Below are 16,912 nucleotides of genomic sequence, written 5' to 3'. Positions count from 1 at the left end.
GAATTCCTGCATATTTTGTCTTCTGTGAATGCCTCCTCAGGCAGGCTGACCTAATTTCTCTTCTAAGTTTCCATTAAGGTTTATATGTTTCTGCTTCTATTAATCCAATTCAGGCTGGGAAATCACAGTACAAAGCAAAAATCCCCCCCCCCAAAAAAAAAACCAACTGATAGAAATATTAAAGAGGATACCTGGACGAAAAAATGTAAGATTCAATGTTTCAGCAAATGCATTTGAACACTCTAAAGCAAGGACCATCCACAGTCAGGATTCACAGACACTATGTTTAATTTGTCAACAGTACTGACCAACAGCCAGTGCTACCACAACACTAAATCGGTATTATAAACATAATTTAACTGACTGATCCTTTAAGTGAATAAAATTCTGTTTCTCCTTTTTTTTTTCCTTTTTTTTTTTTTTTTTTTCCAATTCATATCCTTGTGAGTGTGTATATGTTAGAGGTCACCTGAAGACAGTAAGCAGTGGCAATGCAGCCTCCTATTGTATGGGAGCAGAAGTCAGAGGTAAAACCATCTCTTTTGCCTACACTACTCAGCTGAAGATGTCTAAGCAGTAATCTCAACTCACAGGTGACTTGCCACCCCTGCAACAAGAAGCTGAGAGGAAGAATGACCAGTAGTCACTAGCACAAGAGAAATATGTGTTTTGGCCTTGTAGAAGTGAGAACCATAGCTCTTACTCATGAGATGTTTTCAGATTTGTCCTAAAGTACGTAAAAGAATAGTTTACAGAAGCCTAAAGGACTAAGGGAATTCACTTTAAAAACTGACTTCAAGAATGAATTCAGCAGAAGCTGACTTTGAACTAACCAACTCACCATTGGAAACACAAAGCAACTGAAAAAGCTTTAGGAAAGAATATTGAGTCATAGCAGAGAACAGACTTATTGTGCCTTATTTGGTTAGTTGAGAATTTGGTCTCCACAGGGCTGTCAGCCCACAAGAGAGAGGCAATGTGTTAGTCAGATGTAGCCTCTCTTTGCAACCTTCAGGATAAAATGAGAGAAGCAAGCAAATTAACTTAGCTGAGGCATATCCTTATATCACTTTAGTTTCTGGGAGTTAAAGAAGCCTCACTTAAAGCTGCTCAGAAGATTCTCTTCCTGAGAGAGAAAGAATTTGACTTTGATCTAGTCTGTGGTGTGATATGACTTATCACTTCCTTTACTACCTTTTTGTGTGACTGAGCAGACCTTGGCCAGACCAAGGACAGAAGCCTAAAAAGTCTCACAGAAAAACAGATAAAACTAAACTGATTTATGAGTAATTTGTAAAGTGAAATTAAAACTAAAATAATCAATGATTTTTACGAAGTTAGTGTCCAAAAAGCTTGACGATTTTACTGAATGGACCCTAAGGGAAATACTACTCAGATTTTCCATTTTTTAGATTGGAAATTATACATTATCCAAATAGTACAGCCATATACTTCTCCCAGAAATGCCTTCCATAGGTTACTGCCATCGCATGCTCAAACAAAACCAACAGAAAAATGAATAAATTGTACATACCAAGCACTTTCCAGTTTCAGGATCACAGGTTTCACTGTGGTTGTTGCACTGACATGGCACACAAGGTGTCATCAGAGCGTGAGGCTCTTTTACACTGAGTTCTGTGTGCTTTCCCCTGTAGTATCCCGGAGCACAGCTCTATTTGTGAGGGGAGTAAAATAAAAAAATATAGGATCACAGCTACCAACAGTTACAACCAATTTTAAAAAATATTTAAATAATTTTTTTATTATCTCACTATTAGACAGACAAAAAGGATTCAAGGCTGCTGTACCTGACAGGACAATCCAGCATAACCAGCAGGACACCTACATTGCTCTACAAGATGAGCTTTAGCTCTGCCTAGATGCATTTCTTCAAACTTCACAGCAGTTTCCATTGAGATATTTGCAATTCTACAAGATATATGCAGAAGACAGTATGAACATCTAGAGAAGTCCTAGCACCAAAACTGAGATCCAAACATTTTTATGCTTTGAGGTCAGGGCTACATAATCTCCCATGATCCCCCTTTCCCCGTGCAAATAAATATCCCAATACAATCCGAGGATTCTTTACTTATTTATGGGATTTCAGGACCTATAACAAACAAATCGGAAGGACATCAGAGTAATATAGGTTGACTCCCATTGGTCTGCAAAACTTGACAAACCCACCACACAAGAGTATGTACTTCTCCCTCAGAAACATTAGATAGAAATACATCTGGTTTGTCCCACAAAAAGATATTTGAGGGCACATGAATCAAAAATAATCTCAAATCTGAAGGTGGAACCACACTTCACAGCTGTGAAGATGTACCAGTATTGGGCTTTCATTGGATGCATCTCTGCTTGTCTTGTTAGTTTCCAAACTGACAGATGCAACAACCATATCCCATCTCCTCCCTCTCATTAGTAACCTAGTTCTGTTCAAAATGCAATAAAATGCTACCATTCTGAGGTGGGAATACTTTACTTTCACTGTCCAGATTAAGCAGCAGAGACATTTATTGTTTTACAGAAAGAATTACAGAGGTATTCTGCTGCTATTAAAGGTCAAATGTTTTCTTATCAGAGGAAGAACAGAAGTCCTAAATAGGAAATTGGAAATTTCTCTAATTGAAGTTCAGTCTTTACTGTATAGCTCAGTTGGGACTATTTCTAGGTTAAATTACAGTAAATGCAATATGTTAAGTAAGTGCAATCAGAGATTGCTTTACCTGCTTTGCTGTAATCCTTGGCCATAAGCTGCCTTGATAAGGATGTATTCAACATTGCTTAGCACAGACATGAAGTCGGAACGTAAGACAGGCTTGTCAGACACAGAGTTAAAATACTTCCAAGAATCCTAGGGAAACATACACATATTACTAAAACCATAAGTGTTCAAACTCACTTCAAGGCAATGCTCTGTTCCTCCTTACGTGTTTTCAGAAATGCAGTCATAGTGTCTATGTCTAAACTCTAGAAAACTCCATGTTAGAACAAGACACAGTTTTGTATCACTTCTCCTCTGCACTCAAATTCCATGACCAGTTTCTACAGGAAAGCACTCAGACCTGCATGGCGCAGCTTCTTCTAGCTAGATCTGGAGAACCCAGACAGCCGAAAGACCAGGACTTCACAGCACTCCTTTTATGTCCAGTTAGAAACAGCTGCTGTAACTGGGTCCTGCCTCCTGTCAAGAAGAGCCACTAGACCTCACCTAAGCCCCAGTCAGCAGAGAGTTCCAGAGACCAGAGGAGTTCATTGTTATCTCCTCTGAAATTGTCCGCTGGGCACGACCGCAACTTACTGCTCCTGCTGGGCTAAGATTCACATCCTGTGTGACGCTCCTGGGACGCGAGCGCAATGTACAGGCCTCAAAATTATGAGGCTGCCCGAGGCTGACGATACCTAGCTGCCTGTCATTTGTCACTGAAATTCGAGTCTGTGTTTGAAAAGTTTGCCACAGCAACCTTCAGCACTTCCAAAAGAGGAAACGATGTCAAAATGTTATTTGCTGCTACAGCATGATATTCCCAGCTATTTTTTTCCCCTAAAATAGACACATTTTAATCCAAGCACTCTAACTCAGCCATTTAAAATCAGACATGCATTTTCCAACATATTCTATTAAATAAATAGAGCTTTTCTGTAAAAGCATATAGAAGAAAGGAAATATTTCCACACCAATGTTTTGGCCTACCTCCTTCATTTCCACTTCCTTGTCACTTCTTACTCCGTTTTCTGGAGCGGGGATGTCTACATAGATGACCAACTTGCTGGTGTGACCTCCCTTCATTAGAATCTGTGGCTCAAAATTTGAGGTTCCAAAGCCATCCAAAGCATAAAAAGCAACAGTATATCTCAGCTTCCCTGCATAGGCCATGAGCTGTTTGGATAAAAAAATTACTACTTTTATTTATTCCAAGGTTAGAGCTACTAGGTGAAAATATTTTAACATCATTGGGAAACTTGAAAACTGTCAGTTCTTTGAAGAATTGGCAATAAAACACGAAAATTGACTTAAAACTCAGCAGTTCTTGCACCAAGGTTAAATGCATATTTCTAAAAAGCAGTCTCAGTTTCTTCTTTTACACCCTTTCAAGGTGTGCACTCAATTGTCCTTTAATTCTTAAGCAATAGGAATTCCATGATCTATACACTGAATATAGCATCAAGGTTGAAAACTCTTTCAGGTTTCTAAAGTAAGATGGAATACATCACTCTTTCCCCCCCATGCGATATCTGAAGAGTAACATGGTAATTACATACGGGTGTTACCAATTCACAGGGTCAAGAAAAATCTCATTAGGAAAGGGTCACGTTAACATAGTGTTTGTGCTTGCTATAAATAAGTTCAGTCACTGAATATTTATAATATTATGACCTACAAGAATAGAACTAACAGAAAAATGTTATCAAGATAAAGTGACTATTATACAATAAAGGAGTGACTATTAGACAATAAAGAAATTATCTAAAAAGCACTCTAATTATTTAATGGTCTCACCTGGTCTCCCTGAAACTGCTCTGGTAACCTCCAGTAAAATGTTTCTGTATTTAAGTATTTTCTGACTACGGCAGCATCCAGTAAAACATCAGGAAACTGCGAAAATACTCCTTCCACTGTTCCAGTCAGGTTACTTTGTGCTACTACACGCAAAATGGACTGATCTGGAGTTAAAGTTATCTGCAATACAAAGAACAAAAAAGATTAATTCATCAAAAATACTCTATCTCAGTGTAACATACTGTTAACAGTTTTAGCTGCTTTAGGATAGTCAATAGTCCATCTTAGAGTAATAAATGCCCAAACCAAAAAATTGGGAAACATGTTTGATATTTTTTTTTAAATCGAAGAATGAAACACGAGGTTTCAGAAATAAGACTATGATCAGTTATCATTTGCTTTCTTTTGTTGCTCTGCCATATGCCACTGCCTCCGTAAGGTAGCCAATTGCCTTCAGCCTGATTCATGAATTGTAGGCAACTTTAGGCGCACTAGTGTGGCACCTAACACAAGGATAACACCAAACTGTGTCTGCCTATTTATGTCACTTTACTTACAGGAATTCTCACGTGATCTTCTAGTTCCGAACAAAACATGGACATCCCAAAACAGAAGCATGGAGTACAGCCTAGTGCATTGTTTGCAGACAGAGCAAAAGTTCCAGGTTTACACTCACTGCATTGCAAACCAAATACATTCTCCTGGAGGAAATAAAAAAATAAAAGCACAATCATAACAGCACACTCATGTTACTTTGCTAGCTGAATGAAAGATGGTTCTTTTTGGAAGAAAAACTAGTTGCTATGTAAACCACATAACAGGATAGATACATATTGTATCTATTCTGTTTTACTATGCAGTACCTTTTTTTTCCTCATTACTTTCCAATGCTAGTGTTTCAGTTTTTTGTTTTTGTTGGGTTTTTAAAAAAAAAAAAAAAAAAAAGCAGAGAACATTCAAGCAAAACTCATGTACTTTGATTTCTAGCAGACAGAAAAAATCTCCCCCCTGGCCCCCCCCCGCAATCTGGAAAATGGGCTCTCAAAGCCAAAGCAACTACTCAGTATGCAGAGGAATCAGGGGACCTATTCCCAAGTGTCTGGTTTTGCACTCAATTCCCAACTACTAAGTCCAACTTGAAGAAGCACCTAAAACTACCGTCAGTGCCCACTGGTGCCTTTAACCAGAAGACTGGAAGGAGACCTATGAAGTCATAGTATTTGTTGCCTTGAAGTTCTTTTCTATCACTCAGTCTTTCAAGAACAGATTCCCACTTTTTCAGAAAAATCTGGACTACCAAACCTCTGTACTTAATGTTTCCTTTTTTTACACAAGAACATCAATTCAGATTTCACTATTAGCAATATATGTGAGTTATTCTGAGGGACTGCCTTTGGTTATAGCATAGGAAACAAATTTGATCTTGCAACATAACCACATTTAAAAAAAAAGGTTGAGATTCTCCATTTTTATCAGTTTCTTTGTATTTATCGGTTTCTTCCTATCATTATCACCTGGAATTTCAGAAGAGCAGGCTGCATCATCTGAACTAGCTTGCTGTTCCCAAACCTAATAAAACCATGTGTGTATGAGCAGAAAAAAAAAATCCTCTATTTAATTTTTTCCATTTGTATAATGAGGATAAGAATATAATAGCTTTTTCACTGGAGTTTTCTACCATTTCATTAGTTTTTTTAAATGCTTTCACATCTAGGATGGACGATGCTGTAGAAGTGCTGTCTCTCTGCCTCTACACAGAAATGAAATAATTCATTGCCAAAGCAGCATGTAGGGAATTCATGTTTTTAAGTTAAGAAGAAAACAACCTTTTTATCAGAGAATGTCTGCTCAGAAACTTAAAGATGATATCAATTAATGCGACCTGCACTCAGAAGTGCAACTCTTGCAGCAAAGTATATCTAGACTCCATGAAGGAACAGTTTTCCCTGGCTTGAGATAGAAACATTTTCTCTGTATTCCTCATTGCATTAGAATACTTTTGTCTGTTACAGCTGGTTCTTCTCCAATGTTCTAAATGTACTGAAAAAATAAAACACCTTTTAAATAGCAACTAAGAAATACTGCGTATGAGTTACGAACTATTATTATTGGAACTATTTGCAAAGCAAAACGCAACTATAGAAAAACACAAGTAGGATAAATAATACATGTAGAATTGTTCTTGGCATCAAAAGGCATTTACAGAGAAATATAGTGACATTGAAGTCACTAGCACCATTCTCATACTTAACAAAATTCCCAGAACTTATGGCCAGTGCTTTGTCCTATTCAAAAGGAGGCAGACAGAGATCTAGCAGCAAAAGGAAACGCAAGACAAATGCATCCTTATTCATTTCTCCCTTACCATACTAACCCACAAAAAAAAAGGACTCAATGTACTACAAGAATGAGGTGGTTACAGAAATTCACTTAATACAAAATAAACACATGGATCCTACACTAAGCAAATGAAATCTATTTGAATTTAGGGCTGCAGTGAGACTATAGTTGTGAAATAGGACAAATCCTGTACAAAACTAGAAAGACACCAGTCATTTTTCTATCACATGTACAGTGGCTGTTCTGTAAACTTGGCAAGGATTCAGCATTAGTCACCTAGAATGATTAGGCATACAACGGGTCTTTGTCCTGACTACTTAACATACGGCCACATCAAATGCCAGGAATTCTGTCCAAAAGAGAACTACAGTCCTATGCCACTCTAATTTTATGACCACAAACTGGAAATAAAATAGCCTGGCTATGTAAAACAAAGCAAAGGGAGGTAGGAGACACAAACTGCCTAGTATTATGACAGTAATTTCTGAGAACAGAAATAACACCACCCCGTTGGTAATGTTGCTATCTCTTCTACCTACAGCTGTGTTGTGTCTGTCCAAAGTGGGGAACATCATCTTGCAGTTTCTAACCCCACTGACTAAGTAAGACTTGTTTAGTGGTGGCACAGAAAGTCCTTTAGGGGTGATTCAGGTGTACTCGGAAACATTTCAAAGAAGGGATGCAGACTGCCTTTTGAAGTCCTTTCAGCACTACACCTTCCATGACTTCTATGTAATAAATTCCCAGAAAACCCCAACGCTGTCCCAAAAAGGAATACTTCAGTACCTTGCAGGTACAGATGCCAGTTTCTTCTTCACAACCACAAAGTCCTTCAGTGTCATCACACATCTCCGCTTTGGTTCCACTCAAATCACAGTCACAGGCAACACAGTCCGGGTAGTCCCTGTAGCCTAACGCACACCTGGAACAGTCTTGTCCTCCAAATTCAACTTTGCACTGGCATTGACCCGTCAGTACATCACACTGGAGATTGGCTGAACCAGTGTTGCTACAGTTGCAATCCTTAGATGAAAAAAAGAAATGATCATAAACAGCAGATCTTTAAAAACAATTTTATTACAACAAATGCCAAACTAAATTTAGAGTGGCCCTTAAAACTCAATATTTGTCAACAACTGCTATACAATAATAAAAGGGAAGAATCCCATTGAAATAGGGTTGTTTGGTTTGTATTTGAACAAAGAACTGCATTTCCAGCCAACAGTGGATGGCAAAAAGTAAGAAACTTTCTTGATTCCCAAATTTGGGTTGCGAACCAAAGGAGTTGAAGGAACCTGTTCCAGAGGAAAAAGAAAAAAAATCCTAAAGACTTAATTTAAAATACTATGTATTGAGTGCAACAAGTAGATTAAAATAATGTTATATAAAAGTTTGATGAAATAAACCTATAAGTACAATAATTTTATAAATACAATAGAAAAATCTTAATACTGACATTCTTTTTAAGATTTCAAGAAGCATTAATAGGGTCTACATCTTGCTCGAGCTTCAGTTTGTGTTTGATGAGGAACCAAGAATCTCATTGCAATCAAAGGTGGGAAGCTCAGCATGCGCTGCAGCTCATCACCAAAGGAATACTGTTCCCTGGCAGAGCCCATCCTTCATTATGCAATCAGTAATATGAACCTCTTCTTACAAATATGCAAAGTGGATGTACTGAATTTGTTGTTCGTTTTTTGAAGCAGCCTGGATCTGATCTTCAGTCTTAATTTCACATCTCTAGTTACTTAACAAGTCAAATCCTGCACTGTGATTATTTCTAACACTGCAGGCAAAAAGTGCATTCCCTCTATCATCACCTGACTGCGAGCATTTTCCCTGAGTCTTCTTTTGGAATCATCTCGCTTTGAGACGAAATGTCTTATGTTGTAGAGCACTCTACACAAAGACCCACAGTATCTGCTAGCATCACTACGTATACTTTAGCATTCTTAACAAGTTTGCTGCTCACCAAATAATCCTCTGTATTAAGCAGTTTTTTACTCTAGCAGCAAGCACTAGGTACTACACTGCCTAGTCTAATACACTTTATGACCAAATAAGTTGACAACAACTTTGGCTCCAAGATATCGTTAAAGGTCTACAGCTCTATCTGTAGATAATTGTACCCTAGAGTCCTTATTTAACTGTGCTGCAGCACACTTGAAAAGAGGTGTAAGCAAAATATGACTACAGCTCTGCTCCATCACTGCACCCAGAAATTGATGCTGAATACCAAGAAAATTACAAGAAACGGAGCCAGATGAACTATCCCACTAATGCAGTCTGTGTTGCAAAAACAGGCCAGATGGTTTCTCACAGCATCTCCCCAATTTCGTCCATGTAGAGAGCATGCAAGAGCCTTTCCAGGGTTTGCCAGCAGACATTGCACTGGATCTCAGCCTGCCACAGCTAACTGTTCAGCACAGGGGAGCCTCTGCTGGGACTGTTACCTGCACATCACAGTACTGTTTGCTGCATCAAGAAAGTAACTAAAAAACCTTAGAGCAATTCATGTTAATTACTGTGATGCTGAAACTAACAGGAATGCTGAACAACCTAGCAAAAGCGAGCAATTACACATTTACGGAGTTACCCTGTGAAAGGAACACTTCAAGGGAAACGCACAGGGACCAGCCATTGTACTTGCAGAACATTAGGTAAGAATGACAGTAGCTGGTAGCTGACAAAGCAGTGGTTTAAAGACTGGCTGCCAAATAAGTTGCTATAAATCACTAAGATGGTAAACTCTGAAGAGGTATTATACAACTATTTTATCATCCTTACTCAAAATAAATTAGAGAGAAAAAAGAAAACAATTTGGCTGATACTTGTACTTACTCCATATAATGATAGACCTTGTCAAGTTGACTATAGTTGTGGTTTCTCCATTGAAATTATTACCTTCACGTAATTCTGAGGCTTTTTAAAATCTCAACATTTATAAAATAAATACTGGCCCAATGCCATATCTGTCAGGAATTTACTGCACGAACCTAATTGCATAATGCTACTCCTTGGATCTGCGCCAAGTTGTGGCATTTTACTGCTTAATGATAAATATTAAGCTGACATAATGGGAGTTACCATTTTTCCATTCATGAAACATTTACTACTCCATACCATTTTCATTTTAAATATTCAGAAAAAGTGTGCAGTGACTTTCAAGATAAGCTAGATTTCATTGTTCTTAAAACCGTATCATCATCACTCCTTGATTAGCACAGAAACTGTGATCCTTGCTGTCAACTGTTGCTATAAACTGGTTTTAGCATCACCATTTAAGCAATTAAAAGTTAGAATACAAACTTCAAAATCTTAGTAAGATCTATGCACCTACCCAGAATAGACACTCTGATCAGTATTTTCAAAGACAGCTTTCTCAGGAGGTTACAGGCGTTTTTTGGGGTTTTGTTTGTGGTTTTGATTTTTGTTGTGGTTTGGGTTTTGGGGGTTTTTTGTGTTGTTTTTTGGTTTTGTGGGGGTTTTTTGTGGTGTGGTGTTTGTTTTTTTTTTATGTGAGCATGTTGCACTAACACTGAGACAGAGAATAAAGATTGAGGTTCTCAAAGCAAGAGTCCAATTCTGACATCAGTATAAGGCAAATTGCTTTTAACAGCCATGGCTTTTCAGCCAGCCTACCATACCTTGCAGCCAAGTTTAGGAGAGAGTCCCCAGTGATTTTCTTCACAGAGTTCACATTTTGGTCCCCGAGTGTGAGGGGGACAAATGCATTGGCCAGAATCAGGATTACAGTTGTTCTGGGTATGAGCACAATCACAGGCTGTAAGAGAAACAGGACCAAATTAACTTTATACTTGCTTTAGCTACAAAGAAACTTCAGGATCACTGACAGTCTTACAGTTCTTAAATATGCAGTACAGTTCATCCATTCCGCTAGGAACTCCTTGCCATCCATAATCACTGAGAAACAAATTATGATATTTCATCTTTTTACTGAAAGCCCATTATTGCTTCTTAACATAGCTTGTTTGGTGGTTTAAAAAGCACTGCTGCATTTCCACAGCAGAATCAAAGCCAAACATAATTATTGTGGAGAACAGTAAATTTGTAGGAAAAAAAATTCTATTACAGAGGATAGAAAATTCATCAGGAGATACAATCATGTTCTCAAGCAGATAAAGGGATTAATCTCAGGAATTAGTACTTTTCAAGAATTGCTTAAGTGAATCATAGGGATTAATAACTATTTTTATAACAACTAACTGCTGCAGGAAGCACTTGTCAATTTAAGAAATGCAATACTATCCTTGCTAAAAAGCTGCAGTTCAGAAAAGTGGTTTTATCAATTGTTTTAATAACATTTACAAAACTCTTGAGACTGAAATGGTTAAAGTAACCTAAGGGATCTTTGCTTCTTAGTAAAGACAGAGTATATATGTTCCAAAAGATAATACTATCATATAATCTCACTGCAGATTTCATATTACTATACTGTTTGAGGCATGAAAAAAATGTTTCTGTCAAGTTGGAGAAAGAGGTAGGCATTCCTTTAGCTATACTGTGTGAAAAGGGCATCTTATTAACATGATAAACCTAACTTATGGTATGTTCTCCATTTGGATTAACATTTTCCTCTGTATCATGACTAAAAATTGTACACACCCAGGTAACGATGGGAACAGAGTCAATAACATCTTATCAAAGTACAAAATATATTTTTAAGAATTAAACTAAAAAATAAGGTAAAAATATGTAAGAGTAAAACAAGGTAAAAATCTATCAACTTTTATGACTGCAGAAAAAAGTTTCGATTGTCTCTGAAAAGTTTTGTAAAAAAATAGACAAAGGAACTCTTGAGGATGTAGCATGTCTCTCATGCAACCTTTATGAGTTGTTATCTCATAGTCACCACCTCTCGCAAGGAACCACACAATAAGCAAACAAAGAAATGTTTTGTTCCCTAGCTTAATCAAAGTATTAGGAGAGCATTCTACAGATTTTTCCATACAGTCATCAACAGGACTGATCTCTGCTGGAGTTTAACATAAAACATATTGCTGAAAGAAATTGCAGACAAACCCTGAAAGGATCATGGATTAGAGCTTACGTGTGCAGCCACCATCCTGGAATGCATGAAAGCCATGAGCACAACGATCACATTTTTCTCCAGCCACTCCTGGTACACAGTGACACTGCCCCTGATGATCGCAGGCCTCAGAGACCGAGCCAAACTGACTGCAGTTGCAGGGAACGCAGCCAAGCCCAGTAAGCAGGCCATAATAACCATTCTGTTGGACAGGAAGTAAATACATTTGAGCTGCATTTCATAAATTTTTGAAAACAATACGATGTACACTCTTGTTTTCTCTTGTTTACTTTCCTGCTGTCTGACCTGCGTGAATATTGGTCAGCACTGTGTGACTGCTGTGGGAGGACTCCCTGGCCTTATCTCTTCGTTGTTCCCAGCTATATGCAAGTATGCATTCGAGGGGAAAAGCGAACACCGAAATGCTCTCGTGGTCCTCTAATCTCACCAGTGAGACTTCATGTTTCAATGACTGAGGTTATTTTAAAGAGTTGCATGAGGTGAGGGTGGATTGTGCTGACCAGACAGAGATTTCTGTGAACGTGAACAGAAGACCAGCACAGAGCAGGTCAGTGACCCATGGGTACACGTGCATTGAAAGGCATTCAGCTGGGCTGGCACAAGGGCAGCAACTGGGCACAGATTTCCTGCTCTGGTTTCTGAGGCAGCTCTGCACTTTGCAAAGGCTGGAAACTGCTGGTTTGTATCCCCAGTGAATATCTATTTGTTCTTAAAACAGCCCTGTCTTTTAGCTGAATCCCGTTTTGGCATCCAGCCGATGTATTTATTATCGCCAACCACCTTCTTCAGATATTCCCACTCAGACTTCATTTTGCAGAAGCTCAGCGCTAAGATCCCTTCAGGTCCGTTAGCAGCATTTGGCTTGTGTTTTCAGTAGGCCACCACGAGTGCACGCTGCCAGTGAGCGCAGCACCAGCCTGAACAGCCCTGATCAGAAGGGTGCCCAGTCAACGACACAGCTGCACATCTGCAGAGAGCGCAGGCAGAGCAATTTGCAGCTGCAAAAGCCTGCGCAGACAAATCTTTGGTCTCCGCTCCAGCAACAGGTCCCCTCTCCCCTGAATGCAGCTATTCTCTGTATCTATCTGCTCTAATCAATATCTGTAGATAAACAGGAAGACCAAAATACAAGAAAACGTAGATATTAGAAATACGTGAATATTTGCTTACCAAGCACTTATCACATCTTTCTCCGATCACATTTGATTTGCAGTGGCAGAAGCCCGTCTCATGATGACAAGTACTCGAAAGGGAACCGTTCACATGGCATGCACAGGCTAACGTTTAGACAAAAAGAAATCAAATTTAAAAAAAAAAAAAAAACAAAAAAAAACCAAAAAACCAGAAGTATTAACATCTATCTGTATGATTTCATTATTATACAGAATTCCAAACTTGGTCTATAATGTGTGTTTCACCTATTTATGTACCATGGATGTTGATATACCACAGTAATACCTGTACTACATATTTGGGCTAAAAGATTTTAAAAAACCCACCTCTGTGAATAGAAACATTTTAGAAGTTTCTTTCTTCTAGCCCTATATGTAACATTCAGAAGTAGAAAATATCTACAGCAGGTCACTGGAGGGACAGCGTCAAGGAAGCCCCTAAGTTTCAGGAATATGAAGTGTCAGACCCTAGAATAATACATTCCTTCCTCAGGCTAACTCAACCCCATAGTTTTCAACCTGCACTTGCCAACTCACAATTTGAAGGTTAACTCTTTCAGCAAAGGTGCATATCTCCCCATCCATTCTACTACATGTACACCACATTCTTGTGTTCTTTAAATTTGGAGCGTATTAATAACAATAGCTTACCATGGCAGCTCTTCTCAGTCACTGCATCCCCGTAATACCCATCAGCACACCTTTCACAGTGGTGACCTGCGGTGTTCCCCAGACATTTCAGGCATTGTCCTGTGAAGGTGTCACAGTGGCCATCTTCTTGAGGGTTTACATTGCCATTGCATTCACAAGGAGCACACGATTGTCCAGGCATGAGTGGGTTTCCATAGTAACCATTAGCACATCTGCACCAGAGATTAAAAACTTTATTAGCTGGAACGCGGTCATGTCAAACAGTCTCGCCACTCAAGGGAATATTTCCTATTAAATTTTTATCTAAAGTGTGTCTATTACAAGCAAAGACAAAATGGGAAGGAAAATTTTGTCAGGAATGTTCTGTACGTGTATGGTGTGAACAAATCAAGGCAGGTAGGATGATTAACAGTTAGCGACAGCAGATAGATAGAGATTTTACCCAAAGCTAGTGTACATACCTTTCACACTGAGAACCAGTATAGCCTGGAAGACATTTATCACAGACAATTTGACCTCCTTCACTCAGCTGGCAAGTAGGACTGAAACTATCAACAATATTTATGGCAGTCAGTATCACAGAATCGCAAGACTTCCACAAACATTCAATTATTCACCCTTCAAATCTAAGCACCTATCTATACAACCACATAATTGCACATTTTTCCAGATTAACATCAATGCTTTAAACATCACAATTTGTCAAAATAAAGCTCTCGTTTTCAAAAACTCTTCTTGAGGATTTTTAATTTAAAGGAAAGGAAGCTTTTAAAACTTCCTCTTTCCAGCAAATCTGTCCAATTTCTGTACCAAGCTCCTCTTTTTCACACGCAATACTTCCGCTGTTGTTTTCTGAAACAACATGAAAGATAACTGTGATTTTGCTGCCAAGTTCAAGGATAGTATTCAAAGCATTACTTTCAACTTTCACATACAAATTGCACCAGTTCACTCAGCCTGTCTTAGCTTAGTCTATGCATTTGTCTACCTGGAAAAACAACGTTCTATGAGACATACTCAAATGAAGAGGGAGAAAAAAACCTCCTACTCTCTCTCCTTCAGATTTCATGACATTCATTCTTTATCTCGCTTTCTGATTTTGCTGAAGATGCAAAAGAAAATCTCACATAAGCAGCTTACTTGTTTGCAGCAGAACTCAGAGGACACGCACACGGCTGGCAGTCCTCAGAAGTTCCTTGGGACGGACTTCCATAGAAGCCAGGCAAGCACTGATCACAGAAAGGCCCTGTTGTGTTGTGTTGACAAGCCTGTGAGACAGGATAAAAATCTTTTCATATTTACCCTTGATGGTTTTTCAACCCCTGAGGGATCCCTGCAGGAGTCTGCATGCAGTATAACATTCAAGGAGACAGGCCATGAAGAACAGAGTAGAATTTTGAAAATAAGTAGGTTTTTTTCTGAGTTATAACAACAAATCCTAATTGTTTCTCTCCTACATTTTAGAATACAGTTTACACCACAAAACCAGCCACATTACTTACATGCAAACTTAAACATATTTTGCATATTGCACACATTTGCAGTGACAAAATTCCCATATATTTCTTACTGATGTTCAGCCATTTTATTTCTGTGACCTTTAAATTTCAGAAGAGATCTGAAAGCTAAATTCTCTCTTCAGAAGGCAATGTGTAATTTCCACTGATGTCAGTCATGGAAGATGTGCATATATCCAAAAACAGATACTGACCCAAAATAATGCTTAAAAGGTTTTGTTGTCTCCTGCAGCAAGCAAAGTTAAGATTTTTATCAGACAGTATATGGTGACATTTTTAGTTTAGTTTTGATTATTCTCCACTTCAAACGATAAACTGAAACAAATCCTTTACTGGAAAACACTTTAATAAAGCCCCTGGACATATTCTGAGGCAAACAGTGAAAAGCAAGAAAAATAAACACTTGCTACCTACAGCTTGAAATCAACGTGCACTGTAAACTTGTCTTCCACAGCCAAAATGCTCTCCTAATTCCTAAACAGATGCTTAAAACACAAACACTTTGAAGGATGACTTACAAAGCAAACACCATGAATATCACACTCAGTTGCATGCCCATTGCATTTGCAGGGTTGACAAATACCTCCAAAGAGTATTCCATCCACACGGTAGTACCCAGGGAGACAGGACTGAGAAGAAATGAGGGGGAAAAAGCAGTAGCATTATATGTGCTAAAAGTACACATCAAAACACTTTCAAAGAGCCCACTTCTGACCACCCACCATCTGACTCATTCACATTGCGGTAACTGAATGCTCTTATACTCTATTGATGTCACTGCAGGTCTTTTCTGGTGGTTTTTACTTGCACTGGATAAAGGGGATAAGAATTAACTCCATAAAACTTCGATTCAGCTCTTTGTCCCCTGGAGGCACATAAGTTAAGTTTTGAGCAGCTGAATATGTGAAGTTCTTTATTATGGAACAATAAAAAACAGATGTTCTACCTCCCCTGCAGAATCATTAATGACGCAATGGCACAAGGGTTCATACTGAAATTATTTGTCAGAATAATTCCTGCTATTCTGCAGATGGTGCTCTGCCTCCCTCATCTTCCATTCACAGCTATATAAAGACACCACCTTGCATGACACATTTGACTCTTATGGGATCTTCCAAAGGCTAGCATTCCTCCCTGCTAAGATTCCTTATTGCCTCCATAAACCTAATGACATAAAACAGAAATACACTGTACACAATTCAGATCCAGGAAAAGTGCTATTAATGAGTAAGGTAAGCTCAAAACAGCTTCACAGAGCTTTTATAGCTGCTCCCTCTGCAACATCAATGTTCTAAAGTGTATCATCATCTTTTAGTGCCACCAAATAGAATTCAAGAAATAAGTTTAAAATCCCATTTAGTGTATCTGGAAGAAAACATCTACAGTATTGTGTACAGTACAGTAGACAGCATTTCACCACAGAACATATACTTTTATGGCAGTATAACTAAAGGCACCCTGCCTTTAAAACCTAGATCCTTTCAGATAGGAGATAGTTTTGCATACATAAAACACTGTAAGAGGTTACCTCACAGGATATTCCTGTGTAACCTTGAGGACATTCACAGAATTCCACATCTGGTGCTGAAGAAAGATCTATAACATTTGCACTTGCAGTATCCAGGGTCACAGAGTCCAGCCTAGGATCAAG

At 38.5% G+C, this 16,912-nt stretch overlaps 1 protein-coding gene across 1 annotated transcript in view; it reads right to left on the bottom strand.

Annotated features, from left to right (window-relative positions):
- LAMA1 (laminin subunit alpha 1) overlaps positions 1 to 16,912 on the bottom strand; it is a 107,085-nt gene that overhangs the window by 40,227 nt on the left and 49,946 nt on the right. The window contains exons 15-29 of the mRNA XM_086472474.1: positions 16,790 to 16,901; positions 15,780 to 15,890; positions 14,885 to 15,012; positions 14,206 to 14,292; positions 13,745 to 13,956; positions 13,092 to 13,198; positions 11,922 to 12,102; positions 10,498 to 10,634; positions 7,637 to 7,873; positions 5,068 to 5,211; positions 4,511 to 4,690; positions 3,704 to 3,889; positions 2,736 to 2,863; positions 1,809 to 1,929; positions 1,535 to 1,672 (exon numbers count right to left, since the gene is read on the bottom strand). Coding sequence (XP_086328600.1) covers positions 1,535 to 1,672; positions 1,809 to 1,929; positions 2,736 to 2,863; positions 3,704 to 3,889; positions 4,511 to 4,690; positions 5,068 to 5,211; positions 7,637 to 7,873; positions 10,498 to 10,634; positions 11,922 to 12,102; positions 13,092 to 13,198; positions 13,745 to 13,956; positions 14,206 to 14,292; positions 14,885 to 15,012; positions 15,780 to 15,890; positions 16,790 to 16,901 — 2,209 coding nt within the window. The remainder of the gene's footprint in view (positions 1 to 1,534; positions 1,673 to 1,808; positions 1,930 to 2,735; positions 2,864 to 3,703; positions 3,890 to 4,510; positions 4,691 to 5,067; positions 5,212 to 7,636; positions 7,874 to 10,497; positions 10,635 to 11,921; positions 12,103 to 13,091; positions 13,199 to 13,744; positions 13,957 to 14,205; positions 14,293 to 14,884; positions 15,013 to 15,779; positions 15,891 to 16,789; positions 16,902 to 16,912) is intronic.

Source organism: Leptosomus discolor, chromosome 13 (assembly GCF_034619465.1).
Source record: "Leptosomus discolor isolate bLepDis1 chromosome 13, bLepDis1.hap2, whole genome shotgun sequence".
NCBI classification, from domain to species: domain Eukaryota; kingdom Metazoa; phylum Chordata; class Aves; order Leptosomiformes; family Leptosomidae; genus Leptosomus; species Leptosomus discolor.
Note: the sequence above shows the minus strand (reverse complement) of the source record. Positions and strands in the feature narration are given on the sequence as shown.